Here is a 13463-nt window from a genome sequence, read left to right as displayed (position 1 = left end):
CCTGTGACGTGACTCTTGATTATTCACTGTGAAAGCTCAAGTGTTGGCATTAGGCATTCTCTCTGGCCTTTATGATCCAGGCTGTTAAAAATATGACACTTCTGTCATGTTTCTTTTTATTTTGTGCCCCAATTCTGTCACTAATTTCCTCTGTCTTCTTGTGTCTCTGCAGACTGATGATGCGGCGAGAAAAATCTCTGATTGGCTGATCAACTTTTGACTCAAAGAAACGGATTTTGGGACCAATTCAGCCGTTTTGTTGGGGGTTTTTTGCTGTGTAGTTAAAACCTCTGACATGAACATTTTGTGATGGACTCTCTCTACTTTGCCTCTACACACACACACACACACACACACACACACACACACACACACACACATAAACCACTGAGCCACTACATCTGGACCACATCCAAGAAAAAGACACTGACAAAGAGAGACTTGTCACACCAGACACAGTTTTCTTTTTCCACCAGCTGTGCCTTCAGATGTGTTTTTACTGTCATATTGCAAATATGTTTTCCGGGTTATGAGTTAATATATAAAAACATATAATAATTAAAGTGAATGTTTGATTTTCTACATATATTAATGATGAAGTTAACTTACGTACAGTGATATGTGAGGCTGATTGTTCAGTACGTCCAGGTTTGTCTGCTGTAATTGGTGCTGTTGTGTGTTTTGAAGAGTCTGTAATAAGAAGAATTTTTCCAGAGTCATTGAACTGTTTTTTTGATGTGTTTTTAAATGTCGGAGCTATCACTTTGTACTCAATGTCAAGGTTGAGTCAGCTGAAAAACACGCTGAGGTGTTTTCCTCTCTGAGCATCATTTGAATCGTTTGAGTTGTTGTAAAACTTTGTGTGTGTCCCTGTGTGTGTGTGTGAATATATATATATATGGTCAATAAAGGGAAGATTGACTTTGACATTTTTCTCCAGTGAATTTGTTCAGTTTCCATACAAAACATTTATTCTAAATATTGTTTGAGTAATCTCAGACATTTACACAATGTCTCACATCTGCAATTAAAGCAGGGAAAATGTTTATTACTATATCCTATAAAATTAATTTCTAACAGTGTAATTTAGGAGTGGAAATTGCAGAAGGGGGAATTTTTAATTATGTAAAAATAAACAAGACGAAGGCTTCTATGACTTCCTAGACTTCTTTGAATGGAAAGAATTTCAGACTGGAAATAAAGAAAGAATTGTTTAAAGGCCCATCGCCAGCTAATAAGCCACAGGCCAGACTCTCAAGAAGACTAATTAATATAAACTGTCCCGCGTCTTAACATTAAATAAGCCATTAGAGCAAAATTGCAGTAAAGTTCTGCTGCTCTCTCTTTATTGTAGTAAGTCATTTTTTTGTTTTTGTTCTTGTTTTTTTTTACATGAGTTTTCTATCTAAAACAAATATTACATTTTCTTTTTGAAGCTTAACGTGAGGAGCACATTTGGGCCTACATGAATCTGCCCTCAGGCCTGGAGGACAGTGGGCTTGCAGAATTTTATTCTTTGTATTTTCAATAAGAGAAAAAAGGGCAATGTTTAGAAACTGTCAGGAAAAAAAGAAGCAACAATCTGGTTTTGTAGCTTGCGACTTCACAATAAAATCATCTCTAACATGGTCAAAAAAAAAAAAAACTCTCAGTTTTTTGAGAGAACATTTTTTTTTCTTTATGGCATAATCAAAATAGCACTTATATTTATCAAGCTTAAGTAGGTTAATGTTGTATTTTTTAAATAATTTGTACTGGGTTTTGCTTTAACATGAAAACCTTGTTTTGAAAGGAAATTGAGTTAAGAATTAATTTGAAATGGAAGAAATGGTCGTTGTGCTGCTTTTATTTCAGGGAGAGCCAGCAGCCATCTGAATAAATGCAAATTGCCTCTGCCTCCACCTGGCATCATGCCAAGTATCTATAGCAACCACATCCTCTGACAGCCACCGTCCATCCCTCCCTCCTTCACTCATTAATTAGTCCTCTTTTCTTCTGGTGCTTTTTTTCTCCTACGTTCCCAGAAATCTGTGCACAAAGAGGCTGGGCCGAGCTCCCTGTCCGGTTCAAGAAGAAAACCAGGACCAAAACAAATATTTCATCTTGTTTAGACCAACGCTCAATGAACAGAAACACTCAGTAAAATCACTTTTACATAAATCGTGGATTTCTTTTCTTTCTATAAAATCTGGATACAAATATAAGATCAATCGTCCTGTGTGTTTTAAATCAAATCAGTCATCTTAATTAATCAGGACTGGTTTCAGTTCGTTGCAGTTATTTATCGGGTTCATGTGGCCGTGTTGCGTTCACGGTCAAGTTCAAAGCGCCAGCAAGGCCTCGGGCGGAGAAGCAGCACCATCTGACCCAGCTCACCTTCCAGCAGCTCCCAGCGCCGTGCTTCACCTGCCACCTGCAGGCCATCTGTGGAACTACAGCCGGTGGCCGTCACTCATTCATGGAGATGGAGCGCCCTCCAGTGTCATTCTGATTTCATTACATACCATTTGTCTTCTGTCTGAAACGGACACGACACATGATATTTAAGTATGGGGGCTCAAAAGTGACACGAGAAATAAATAAATACATAAGTTTAAACGATAAATTAAAAATAAACATACATTTTTCCATAATTGAATACCAAATATTAATATTAGACTGAAAGTTTTTCAGTGTTTATTGATTTCTTTATATATTTGTTTTAAATATTTTCATTAACATATTCATTTCCTCGTATTTATGCATTTACGTATTTCCATATTTATTTGTACTTTTTTCAAATTTGTATGTATTTATTTATTTTTCATATTCTCTGTCACTTCAGCCCCGACTGTTAACAAGACACTAAATTAGCTAACTAATCAGGTCTGTCTGTTTGACAGCTACACCTTTTACACTGTTTATGTAATGTTTAAATACATTCATTTAATTTTATTTAATGTTACTTTTTATTTTTTGTATTTTATCTTGACTTTCTTAAATTTAAGGGCTTCATTCACAATACAAGAAACTATGTTTATTTGTTATTAAATTAAAATAACAATGCAACCTCAAAGCCTTGAAGCATCCATAAAGATCACACTGAACATACTGTATGTAGAGTTTAACCCAATGCTGAATGAAACCCCACATGTACAAACAGACATCATTCAGGATAATAAAACAAACATGCATCAGTCTGTTGTCAACATCCACTTTTATTTGAGAATTTGATATTTCAAAACGCTCCTACAGACACGGCATCACGAGACACTGGACACAGGTTGTGGTATTAGTAGGTACGTTTACATTCAGTTGGCACAAATCACTAGGATTTACAAAACAGCCGTCGCATCACTGCAGCACTGAAACACAAAAAATACAAGATGATGTGTTGTAAACATGCAAACACAGTAGCATTGTACGTCTGCACGTCTATGTAGGATTACCCACAAATAGGGTTACAACAATTCAATTTGCTTTCAAGAGAGCAAATATAATCACATCTTTTACCAGAGTTTGCAGAGTTTTGTCGTAGTGTTTCAGCACCCCTCCTCATTAAGCCACTGTCAGGTTCTCAACAAAGAAAATCACTTTTCATTTAGAACAAAAACATTTAACTGTTTGGCATTTTATGATTGTCTGGGAATTTTCCAAGCTCTAACGTATTTCATCATGTATTTACCCACCTCATTTGATCTACAGGTCGATCAGTAGGGAGAGAGGGACATTAAAACACTCTTTATATTCCTCCAATTGAAATGAGGGTACAAATAACCAGTACATTTTTGACTCTTTCTACATTCCTCAAATTAGTCCTAGACTGGTTGGAATGGATTGGTCGAGTCCATTAGGGAGTCAAGGATCTTGCATGTCACCCTAGACAGCAAATACACTACAAGGCAGTTTATAAGTTTTATAAAATTCACATACAAAAAACTGGACCTGAAGTAATACATTCAGTCAGAGGTCTAACAGTCCCCGAACCTCAAGCCACCTTCAAACCATCTGCTACTCCATTAATATTCCTAACTTCAAGACCAAAGCGAGGCTAGAAAATGGAAGTAACCTTCAAAAAGGTTCGTAGAAGTAGCTCAGTCATAGTAAAAACATTACTATTCCTCGCTAGGCACTTAAGAGTCAGTAACTACCCTTCACTCGGCTTTCAGTTACTGTATACTTTCACTGCTTTGCACGCTTCAGCTCAGAGCATGCGCAGGTTTCAAGTTGTCATCGATCTAACTCAGCTACAGTGCTTCCCTCCTGTGACCTAAGGCAAGGGGTGATACACTGATGTTAAAAGACTAAACGTGTATCCACGGTTCTGCTGTTAACCCGAATGACTCGTGGTTTCCCATCGTTCGCTGATTAGAAGAATATCTGACTGTGTGTCCGTCACCAGAGCGCTGCTACAGTTCTGGTTCACTGGATGATGAGGAAAACGATCCATGAACAGGTGATAAAATGAGAAATGATGGTGAGACAGAGGCAGGTCAGGGGGTAAAGTTCAGTTTGGGCGCTGGACAGGGCTGGGTGTCGAGTCTCAAGACTTTTTTTGGTCCTGACCAAAATGTGTCCCACGCAGCGAGGAGCTGACAACGAATGCTTATACTCTCATCAGATTGTTCCTGATTTAAATTCGACCAATTTCTGACAAAAGTTTTTGAAACATGCTTGTGTTAAAAACATTTCATATTTTTGCGTGATGAAAAAAAAGGTCTGTCGATGAAATGCTTATATTCCCTAAAGTAAGATATCAAAGAGGTATTGTTGTGGTATTAGAGCAAACACTAAGGTATCGTATTAGCATTAGCATCAATACATTTAAAACAATATCAAGTCCTAGAAAAGAAATAATTAGTCAATAAATTGATATTCACAATTCCAGTCTTGGTAATCACTTTTTAAATTGTGAAAACACAAAACATTTGCTGACTGGAGATTCTCTAATGTCTAATGTAAAAGTTGCACAACTTAATGCAATGAATATTTTGGGTTGTTTCCTGGTCAGAACACCTTAGCAATGTCAAGACATTAGCTGCGACGGCCATTTTTCCTGATAATTCAGAAAATGTATGGATTAATAAACGATGAAAAACTGAGTCGTTTATATGTGTGTATGTGTGTGTATACATATACATACATACACACACACATACACACAAAAATGCACAGGGTTTTGTTTTTGGAGTTTCTTGTTTTTTGAGTTTCCTTAACCCGTCTCACAGAGCAAACTTCCTGCTTTATTCTGGTGAAGGTGCCATCTTCCTGCCCTCTGCTCCAATTGGCTCGGCAGCCAGCTGTTCGACCGGCTCAGCCACCCTGCCTCGGTGCATGTGGTCTAAATATAGAAACCACCTTCCAACAATGGTAAGCCTGCATCAATACTGCTGAAACTGTCCCATATGGTTAAATGAAAACAGAGCACCTCGTCCCTTTTCTGACACGAGTCCACATAAAACATTATTATGTGAGAACTTCACGAACATTTGATTATGCGCTGAGGTAAAGTACAATACTGAGAAAACTGAAATGGACTAAATTATGCCTGTAGTAGAGTACTCAAACGATCTTCAATAAGTGTATGCATATTTCCAGTCAAGCCAGTCCATTAGCAAACACTGCTACAGTCCTGTAACACGTTGAGAACGACCACCTACAGCAAATGGAAGACAACATTTGTAAAGTGTATGTGTGACTGTGTGTGTCCTTTACCAGTGACATACCAGAGGCGGACAGAATATTAGAAACACCTCTCAATATACTGTAATCCAAAATGACACCACTAAAAAATGAAGGGAGTTAAAGCAACACCTCTCACACAACAAGAGAACAATGTAAACGTCATCTGACAGGGTAGTATTCACTGCAGGGCTGCTGTCCTGGATTACATTAGACTGTGCAGGTGTTCCCACTAAACTTTCAAAATCAGTGTATATGATCTCACATTTGGAAAATGACCTATCAAACTGCTTGATGTGCATTACATGGACCGTATGTCAACATGAGGTTAAACTCCTCAGCTAGTATTCACTACCAGTACAGAAGTCTTTCTGATTTCCTGTCTAACCATCACCTATACTAATACTTCAGACAACAAAAATCACAATTGACAACATTTTATAAAGCCCATTATATGATTACAATGAAAACAAACAAAATGATATGGGCACTCTATATAGTATAATCTGTTGGCACTGGCTTAAAATACAGCTCATCTGTCTGCAGTCAACCAAGCAGCAAAACTGCAAAGAAAAGTCTGTGAATTCAATTCAGGTGCTTCACTAAAAGATACTGGACTCACGGGCCCTGTTTACACCTTCCATTAACATGCACAAACTCTATGTACATGTTAACGTCGGGTGTAAACAGGGCCAGAGTGATTTCAATATATTCAGCTCATACAGAAACTGAACATCTGACGGCAGTTAAGTTGCTGTTCCCTCTGTGCTGGGCAAGACTTTTGTTCTTAAGTCATACGCTGAGAACTTCTGTGCTTTAATATACTAAACATCACAACTAGCTCAAATCCTAACCTTTGGTATAATTCCTGAAAACAAACTCACTCACAACAAATCTCAGGGGGTGTATTTCACTCTCATTAAATCAAAAACCATCTTAAACGTGAATGAGTGGCAACCTGCATTGCATTGGAAGTTGTCAGTTTTAAGCGGACACACAAGGCAGGCCTCAGTGTGTGTGTGTGTGTGTGTGTGTGTGTGTGTGTGTGTGTGTGTGTGTGTGTGTGTGTGTGTGCGTGTGTGTGTGTGCGTGTGTGAACCTCTAAGCTTTCTGATTGACATATGCAGTCACAGGCCAGGTCCACAACAGCAGGACCATAATAAGTTATGTGTACAGGCATAAAATCACTGAGCATATTGCACTTAGATGTACATGACAACAGTGTGTACAGGTACTCAGTACCATCCAACACACCTCACACTGACAGGGACTGCACGTCCCCTGCAGCACACAGATAAAGCGAGAGAATGCATTAATATTACCCACATGTCCTGAGCCGGTGTGTGTTTGCTTTTGCCAAGCAATACACACTCTTCACTCTCACTTCCTTTCTCTTCAGATGGTGTGTGGGGATCTCGCCGTCCCACTATCCCCGTTTTCCTTTGCTCTGTACCACCATTATCGAGCCGTATAGCCCATCTGATGCAGCTTCCTCAGGAGGATCTGAGTAAGGTCAAAGGTGGTGAAGCTGATCCCCACCGCAATGGGCCCTTTGACCCAGTTCATACTCAGACCTTTGTAGAGTCCCCGGATAACCCCCTCCTCAGACACAATCTCCCTCATGGTGCCCAGGATGGTGCTGTAAGTGTGACCCGTGACTCCTGCAGTCTGCATGCGCCGTCTTACCACATCCAGAGGGTAAGACGCCGACTGGCCGATAAGACCTGCACAGGCTCCAAACGCAAGACGTTCATATGAGTAGGGCTGTGGGCGCCCACTGCGCTCTACATGGGAGAGGAGGGTGTGAGGAAATGCCATTCAGTGAACATGTGCAACATGAACATTAGGTGTGAAAGAAATGGGTTACAACTACACTTGGACTTGGCAGTGATGGTGCATTACCTGAGTGGATTTTCTTCAGTGTCTCATAAGTAAAGAAGCTGAGACCAGCATAGGGCACAACACCCAGAATGGTGGGAGTAAAGCCTCGATACAGCGTCTTCAGGCCCTCCTCTCGGGATATCCGCACAAACACATGCAGGATGTTACTGTACCTAAACAGTGGAAGCACCACAAACAAAAAGAATAGCAGCATGAAATTGGATGAGAGCCTGTGCAGCAAAAGGCTCCTGCTAATAATTCGATTCTAGCAAACTGGCTTTCTCTAAAAAAAAAAAAACACAACCATTTTCGAGTCCATTTTCACTCGTAAAAAAGTGAACACTCACTGATGGTTGTGTATTGGCAGTTAAATATGACCTTACATTTCCTTTGGCGTTACAGCCATCCTTGCTCGCACCATGTCCAGAGGATAGGTCAGCATGGCGGCCGTGGTACCAGCCATAGACCCTGCCAGTAACCTTGGGAATGGAGGTAGGGCTCTGGGACACAGAGAAAAAAATAAATGCATGTTTATCAGCCTTTCACACTTTTCATTACTCCACTAGAAGATCTTGAGGGAGCTTGTGAAATTCAATCTCAAGACAAACACAAGCATCAAGATAAAAGTCTATAGGTGAGGCAGCAGGCCGGAGTCGTAGGTGCACCAGTATGAACTGACACGTACTTGCCCTGAGAGCCATAGTAGCCTCCCAGCAGCCCCTTGTACTGCTCGTGTGCACAGAACTGGATGGCAGCGTATGGGATGACTCGCACCATGGTGGCAGAGTTGCCCCTCCACAGACTGAAGAAGCCATCCTTCAGGTAGGTGCGGTAGATCAACCTGTAGGCTTCCTGTGATGCAACGTGCACACATACATACTGAGTTTGAATTGATAATAATGTTTAAGTTTCTGTCTTTAACCTTGTACCTGTGATACACTCACATAAGGTCAGACTGAAAACGACTCTAAACTGAATCTCAGTGTATGTGTGGATGTGAGTCAACCTCTTGTTGTGAATAAGCAGCAGAAAGTGATTGTATCAAGAACCTGACGTTAAATCAAACCTACCTTGGCAGAGAATCTTGCTGAAGACACTGAAAAACAAAACATACATGCAATATAAATAACATTTTCTGATTGCTGTGAACTCAAGAGGAGCACAGTTCCAACATTAGCTGTAGATCTAATTCCATGGCTTCCATGTGGGTCATTTCTACTTTAAAAACCATTTCCACTTTTAGGTCGGCAGAGTGTTCAACTTGCCTTGGAAGATGATTTTAGTCCTGTCCAATGGGGCGACAGCTGTCTTGGCCACAGCTCCTGCTAAAGCCCCTGAGAAGAGCGAGTTGATGACAGACCGAGTGTGCTTCAGGCCCTGCAAAGCGATGGAGGAATCACATTTAGGGTCACCGACACTAAACAGGGTGAATCCTGTAAAAACTGCGTCCTTGCGTGAAAGTTGTGTTTGAGATGCTGTTGATCATTAAACCGGAGTTACGTAAAGGATAATAGAAAACATCTGACTGACCGGCTTACAAAACCTCACAAATGGGAGCAGGTGTCCTTAAATGAACCGGAGAGAAAGAGGAGCCCATGAAGCTACTAAGCTCAGTTCAGTTCATCTCTTTCACAGATAATACAGAACTAGCAGAGAGAGGAGAACGTAGTTTGACAACACACAGGCAGCACACAGATAAAACACAGACACTGAAGTAGCCTTAGGATTCCACTGCAATTCCACTGAAGATTAGATATTGACACATATTTTCTTCATTACACATAATAACATAGTGATTGCTCACAATGTGTCAGGTTCCCTTGACAGGAGCTTTTCACAAAAATAAAAGGTTGAATAAAGGGAAGGGAAATCCATCCTAAACCGAACTCATACTATGATATTTTAGTGATTTTGGCAGTCAGGTCACTGGATGAAATCTTTGGGCTTATCGATACCATATCGAACACATGCCCTTCGTTTTTTTCCCTTTTAGGTGCTGAAGGAAGGATCGCTAGGTCTACAAAATGTCACCTCATGGCTCACCTCTGACTGGCTGGAGGAAGCCCGCGGCAGCACATCTCCCTGCGTGAGTGATGCCCGCTGTTCCTGGACTCCACTCCCCATCCCCAAGGACTACGCACGGCTTTCGCTCATGAATTCAACCACCGGGAGAGGCAGCAACACCAGGCGCTGAGAGCTGCAGAGCAGAGGGAGAGGTCGGAGGGAGAAACAGAGGTCAGTTTCTGTGTGAGGATCAAGTGACAAGCATGACTCTCACTCTATGAAGAAGCACACACACACAGTCTGCATATTAAGATAGCTTGATTTTGCATTCAGGAGGATAGCTTCATCATGTAGTAATTAAGAATTCACGTCTAAACCTGTGTAGACCTGAAGGCGGAGAAATCTAGCGTGATTTAGCACTTTCTTTTCACTCCTCTTGCTGACAAAAGCAGTTGCATGTCATGATGATGACTGTCAGAGGTCTGCTTGTCTTTAAATAAGAGACTATAAATAAAATATGCACCTCTCGTGAATAGTTACCTGTCCTGTCACCTTTGACTGCTGCACCTATATATATATACACTCATGTATTAAGATACTGAGCAAAGTAAAACAGATAAGATATCTCTTTCCTGTAAATAGAAGACTGAGGACTTGTAGGTGAAAGGCGTCCATCGGAGCAGAGTTAAAAAAAAAAAAAAAAAGCAAAACAAAACAAGAACACCATTTAAGCTCCTCCCTTGCAAACATACCAGATTACAGTCTTACCATATCTCTGCACAGTCACGACATTCTTTCCTCTGTGGTCAGTGAAGACTTACAGGAGATTAACTTAAGGGGAATAACATCGTCTGGAGCGATTGCTAAACAAAGAAAGACGCCTGATGTTTGATGTTTTCAACAAGCTAATGATTTTATGGGACAGATCACCTATTCATGCAACCTTCAACCCTCCACTGGTCCATCATTAAATACTGCACGCACACAGCCAAGCCTTGTTCAAACCAGCTTTAACCCACAGTCACGGTTGCAAAGTGTGTACAAAGTTGGCATGTGCATTGTTGTACAGCTCTAATGATTGTTTTCATGACTGATTAACCAGCTATTTACTCTTTCAATTTCTTATTTGTAACATACAAACAGATTGAATCTAAAAATAGTGGCTAATTTCTATTCTCTACCTTCTTTTTTTTTTACTCTTCATGTTGTTTATCCACTACTCAATTAAAGATCTAGCTGTTTCAGCACGAAATTATTCCATTGAATGTTTCAGTGCAGCCAGACAAAGATGGCACCTTTATAAGCTTGATTCAGCTTCAAAACAAGGGGGAGAACTCGATGCTGAATATTTCTTGAATAATTATACATATTGGGAACAGTTCCACTTAGACACATCAGAGCTGGAGAACATCACGCTAAACAAGATGGACAGAGACAGCCATGAGACAAGTGAGCAAACAGAGGGTCTGCTGAAAGGCTGGGTAGTCATGGGCAACTAATGTTGGCATCAGTACAACTGTGCTTCAAGCCAGATCCTCAAGTGAGCACTTAGACCCCCAATGTGCTCCCTTTCACCTCACCCACTGTCCTCACTCATAGGCCGTCCCTCACCCCTCCCAGCATCCTCCTTCCCCAAGCATATCGTTTTACATTTCCTTGTTCCTGACTGCTAACTATGTCCCTGGTGTGACTCAGGCTTGGCTGCTATATACGCACACAGCAATGGAGACGTAGAGCTGTCCCAGTGGATTAAAGCTGCAGTACACAACAACTTAACATACACAATGCAAAACCTTCTACCTCTCTCTGCTGCCTCGTATTACTCTGCTAAGCCCCTCTCACCAAACCCACAAGTTCAAACTGTAGCAGGAGTTGGTTGCCCTGCAAAACTAATGCCTTGTAGAGCCCACTCTCCAGGATATGAGCCTCAGCAAGACCCTGGTCCCTCTCACCATGACTCCATGACACCCCTCCAGGTCTATGTGGCCCAAGGAAGGTTATTCCCCACTGTCATCATGCCTCAACCACTTGACGATACAAGCAGCTGCCATAGCATCAAACATTATGAGCTTGAAGTTCCTTGTGGATCCACGATGCGTACACACACGTATTTTGTACTAAACACTGTTGCAGGCAAATAAGGTATTTGAAATTTATCACAAGTTGCAGGATTTCTGCAGGATTTTCCACCACTGAATCAGGCTTTCATTTTGTCCAATGCTGGCACAGCATGAAAAGTGTGGAGATAGGTCTGATGATGCCAGACTGAGCTTTGGCCATCCGAAGGGACATGCACGTGGATCTGCATTTGTACAAGAGCCAATAGGAACGCCATTTCTCTGAAATGACCCTAAATCTTGTGAAGACTGAAAACAGAGCCAAGAGGAGAAACAGTCTAGTTTACCCTCAGACCACTTGAATTCAAAAATGCTGTAAGGTTGTAGAAAGTTTGCCCGAAGGACTGCTTACCACTGCTTTAATAGTGTCTGTTACACACAAAGCAGGGCCTACTTGTGTGCTGATTTTGTGAGAAAGTTGAAAATATCAATAGATCAGTAAACTGTACTTTAAGAATGTGTCAAGATAACAATTACTGCCTTAAAATTACACTAACTGTGCAGGGTGGACAGAATAATAAGTACACTGTACCCAATTCATTCCATTAGAACAACCATGCAAAACAATGTTACTTTTTTTTTTATTATTGTTGTTGTTTACGCAGGCATCTGGGGCACTGAATTTATTTCTCAAGGGCAGAGCATATAAATAAATATTACTGTAAAGATGAATCAGTTAGCCTAAAGGCCAAATTTAATTTGTAGTGGCTGTTGAGTTAATAATGCAATTATTTTTTTATGAGCCGTTCAGTTAACTATTCAGTTTTTAATTTACATAATGTAAGAAAATGCTGCTTACAATTTTCCCGAGCCCAGGGTGACATCTTCAAATTATTTGTCTCCGTCTGAACAACAGTTGAAAACCTGAAGATGTTCCATTTTCGATGGTATGAAACAGAAGAAGGCCACAGATCCTCACATTTGACCTTAATTCTTATCACAAATGTTGGTGATTCATTTTCTATCCGTCGACTATTTGATCAATCGACTAATTGTTTCAGCTGTAAATAAAAGACATATCCCTGAGTTTATGGTGGTCTTACATTATGAGGGACTTTGTCTACCTCCTGGTATTTTGACTGTTCTGTTGAGTAACAGATTTGTAACACCGCTGCATCCCATATGGTACATTTGCTTGACATGTACGGTTATTGCTATTCCATCAACTTGAGCAACTCCGACGAAGCACAGCTGCAAAATGGGTATGAATACAACTCAGCAGTGTTAGTCTTGAATCAGACATTCATTCACGAGCTAATTCATCACCATGCTTCTCCTTCTATCTCCCTGGCTGGTGCACCCTGTGGTCTTGTCGAAACTTGTCCACTAACAAAACAAAGCAACCCTTTGCAGCCAGCTAGCTGTCACCGCTAAGATTTCTTACCTTACAAATGTGAAACCAGCCCGAAGATTTATGAAGCTTTGATATCTCACTTGTGCGTTGTTTCAGGTCGTTCGCAGGTTCTTCGGAGGCTGTTTGTAAGTTAGCCGAATAGCAGGTTAAGTAACATTGGCTAGCTGTTAGCTTACCGCTACACTAACATTAATGTTACTCGCGTCGACAGCGTATTGGAAATGTTAACAGTAATCTTCAGTCTTGATAAAAAGTGTCTCCTGTTGCTGAAGGCACTGCCTTCCGCACATTTGTCTAATTCATGAGGTCTGCAGCGACTTTAACTGACTGGCACCGTCCATGCTGTATTTATGTCTGCCGTTACTACTCCTGTCATCGACAGGAGGCAGTTAACGTTAGCTTGACCACAGCGGGTTTGACAAGGGCGAGCGCAGTGGCATTGTGGG

At 40.9% G+C, this 13463-nt stretch overlaps 1 protein-coding gene and 1 long non-coding RNA gene across 4 annotated transcripts in view; one reads left to right on the top strand and one right to left on the bottom strand.

Moving 5' to 3' along the window:
- LOC143329149 (uncharacterized) overlaps positions 1-927 on the top strand; it is a 28479-nt gene extending 27552 nt beyond the window's left edge. For all 3 annotated transcript variants that reach the window (XR_013077870.1, XR_013077869.1, XR_013077868.1), the window contains exon 4: positions 173-927. This is a non-coding gene — a long non-coding RNA (uncharacterized LOC143329149). The remainder of the gene's footprint in view (positions 1-172) is intronic.
- Positions 928-5183: 4256 nt separating this feature from the next.
- slc25a42 (solute carrier family 25 member 42) lies at positions 5184-13408 on the bottom strand. The gene is made up of 8 exons (XM_076745593.1): positions 13048-13408; positions 9586-9739; positions 8808-8919; positions 8613-8638; positions 8228-8394; positions 7926-8042; positions 7564-7715; positions 5184-7445 (listed from the first exon to the last, which is right to left on the bottom strand). Exons 2-8 carry the CDS (start codon positions 9664-9666, stop codon positions 7120-7122), a joined length of 981 nt encoding a protein of 326 aa, XP_076601708.1. The 5' UTR covers positions 9667-9739; positions 13048-13408; the 3' UTR covers positions 5184-7119.
- Between the last annotated feature and the right edge of the window lie 55 nt (positions 13409-13463).

The sequence above is a fragment of the Chaetodon auriga genome, chromosome 12 (assembly GCF_051107435.1).
Source record: "Chaetodon auriga isolate fChaAug3 chromosome 12, fChaAug3.hap1, whole genome shotgun sequence".
In the NCBI taxonomy this organism is placed as follows: domain Eukaryota; kingdom Metazoa; phylum Chordata; class Actinopteri; order Chaetodontiformes; family Chaetodontidae; genus Chaetodon; species Chaetodon auriga.
Note: the sequence above shows the minus strand (reverse complement) of the source record. Positions and strands in the feature narration are given on the sequence as shown.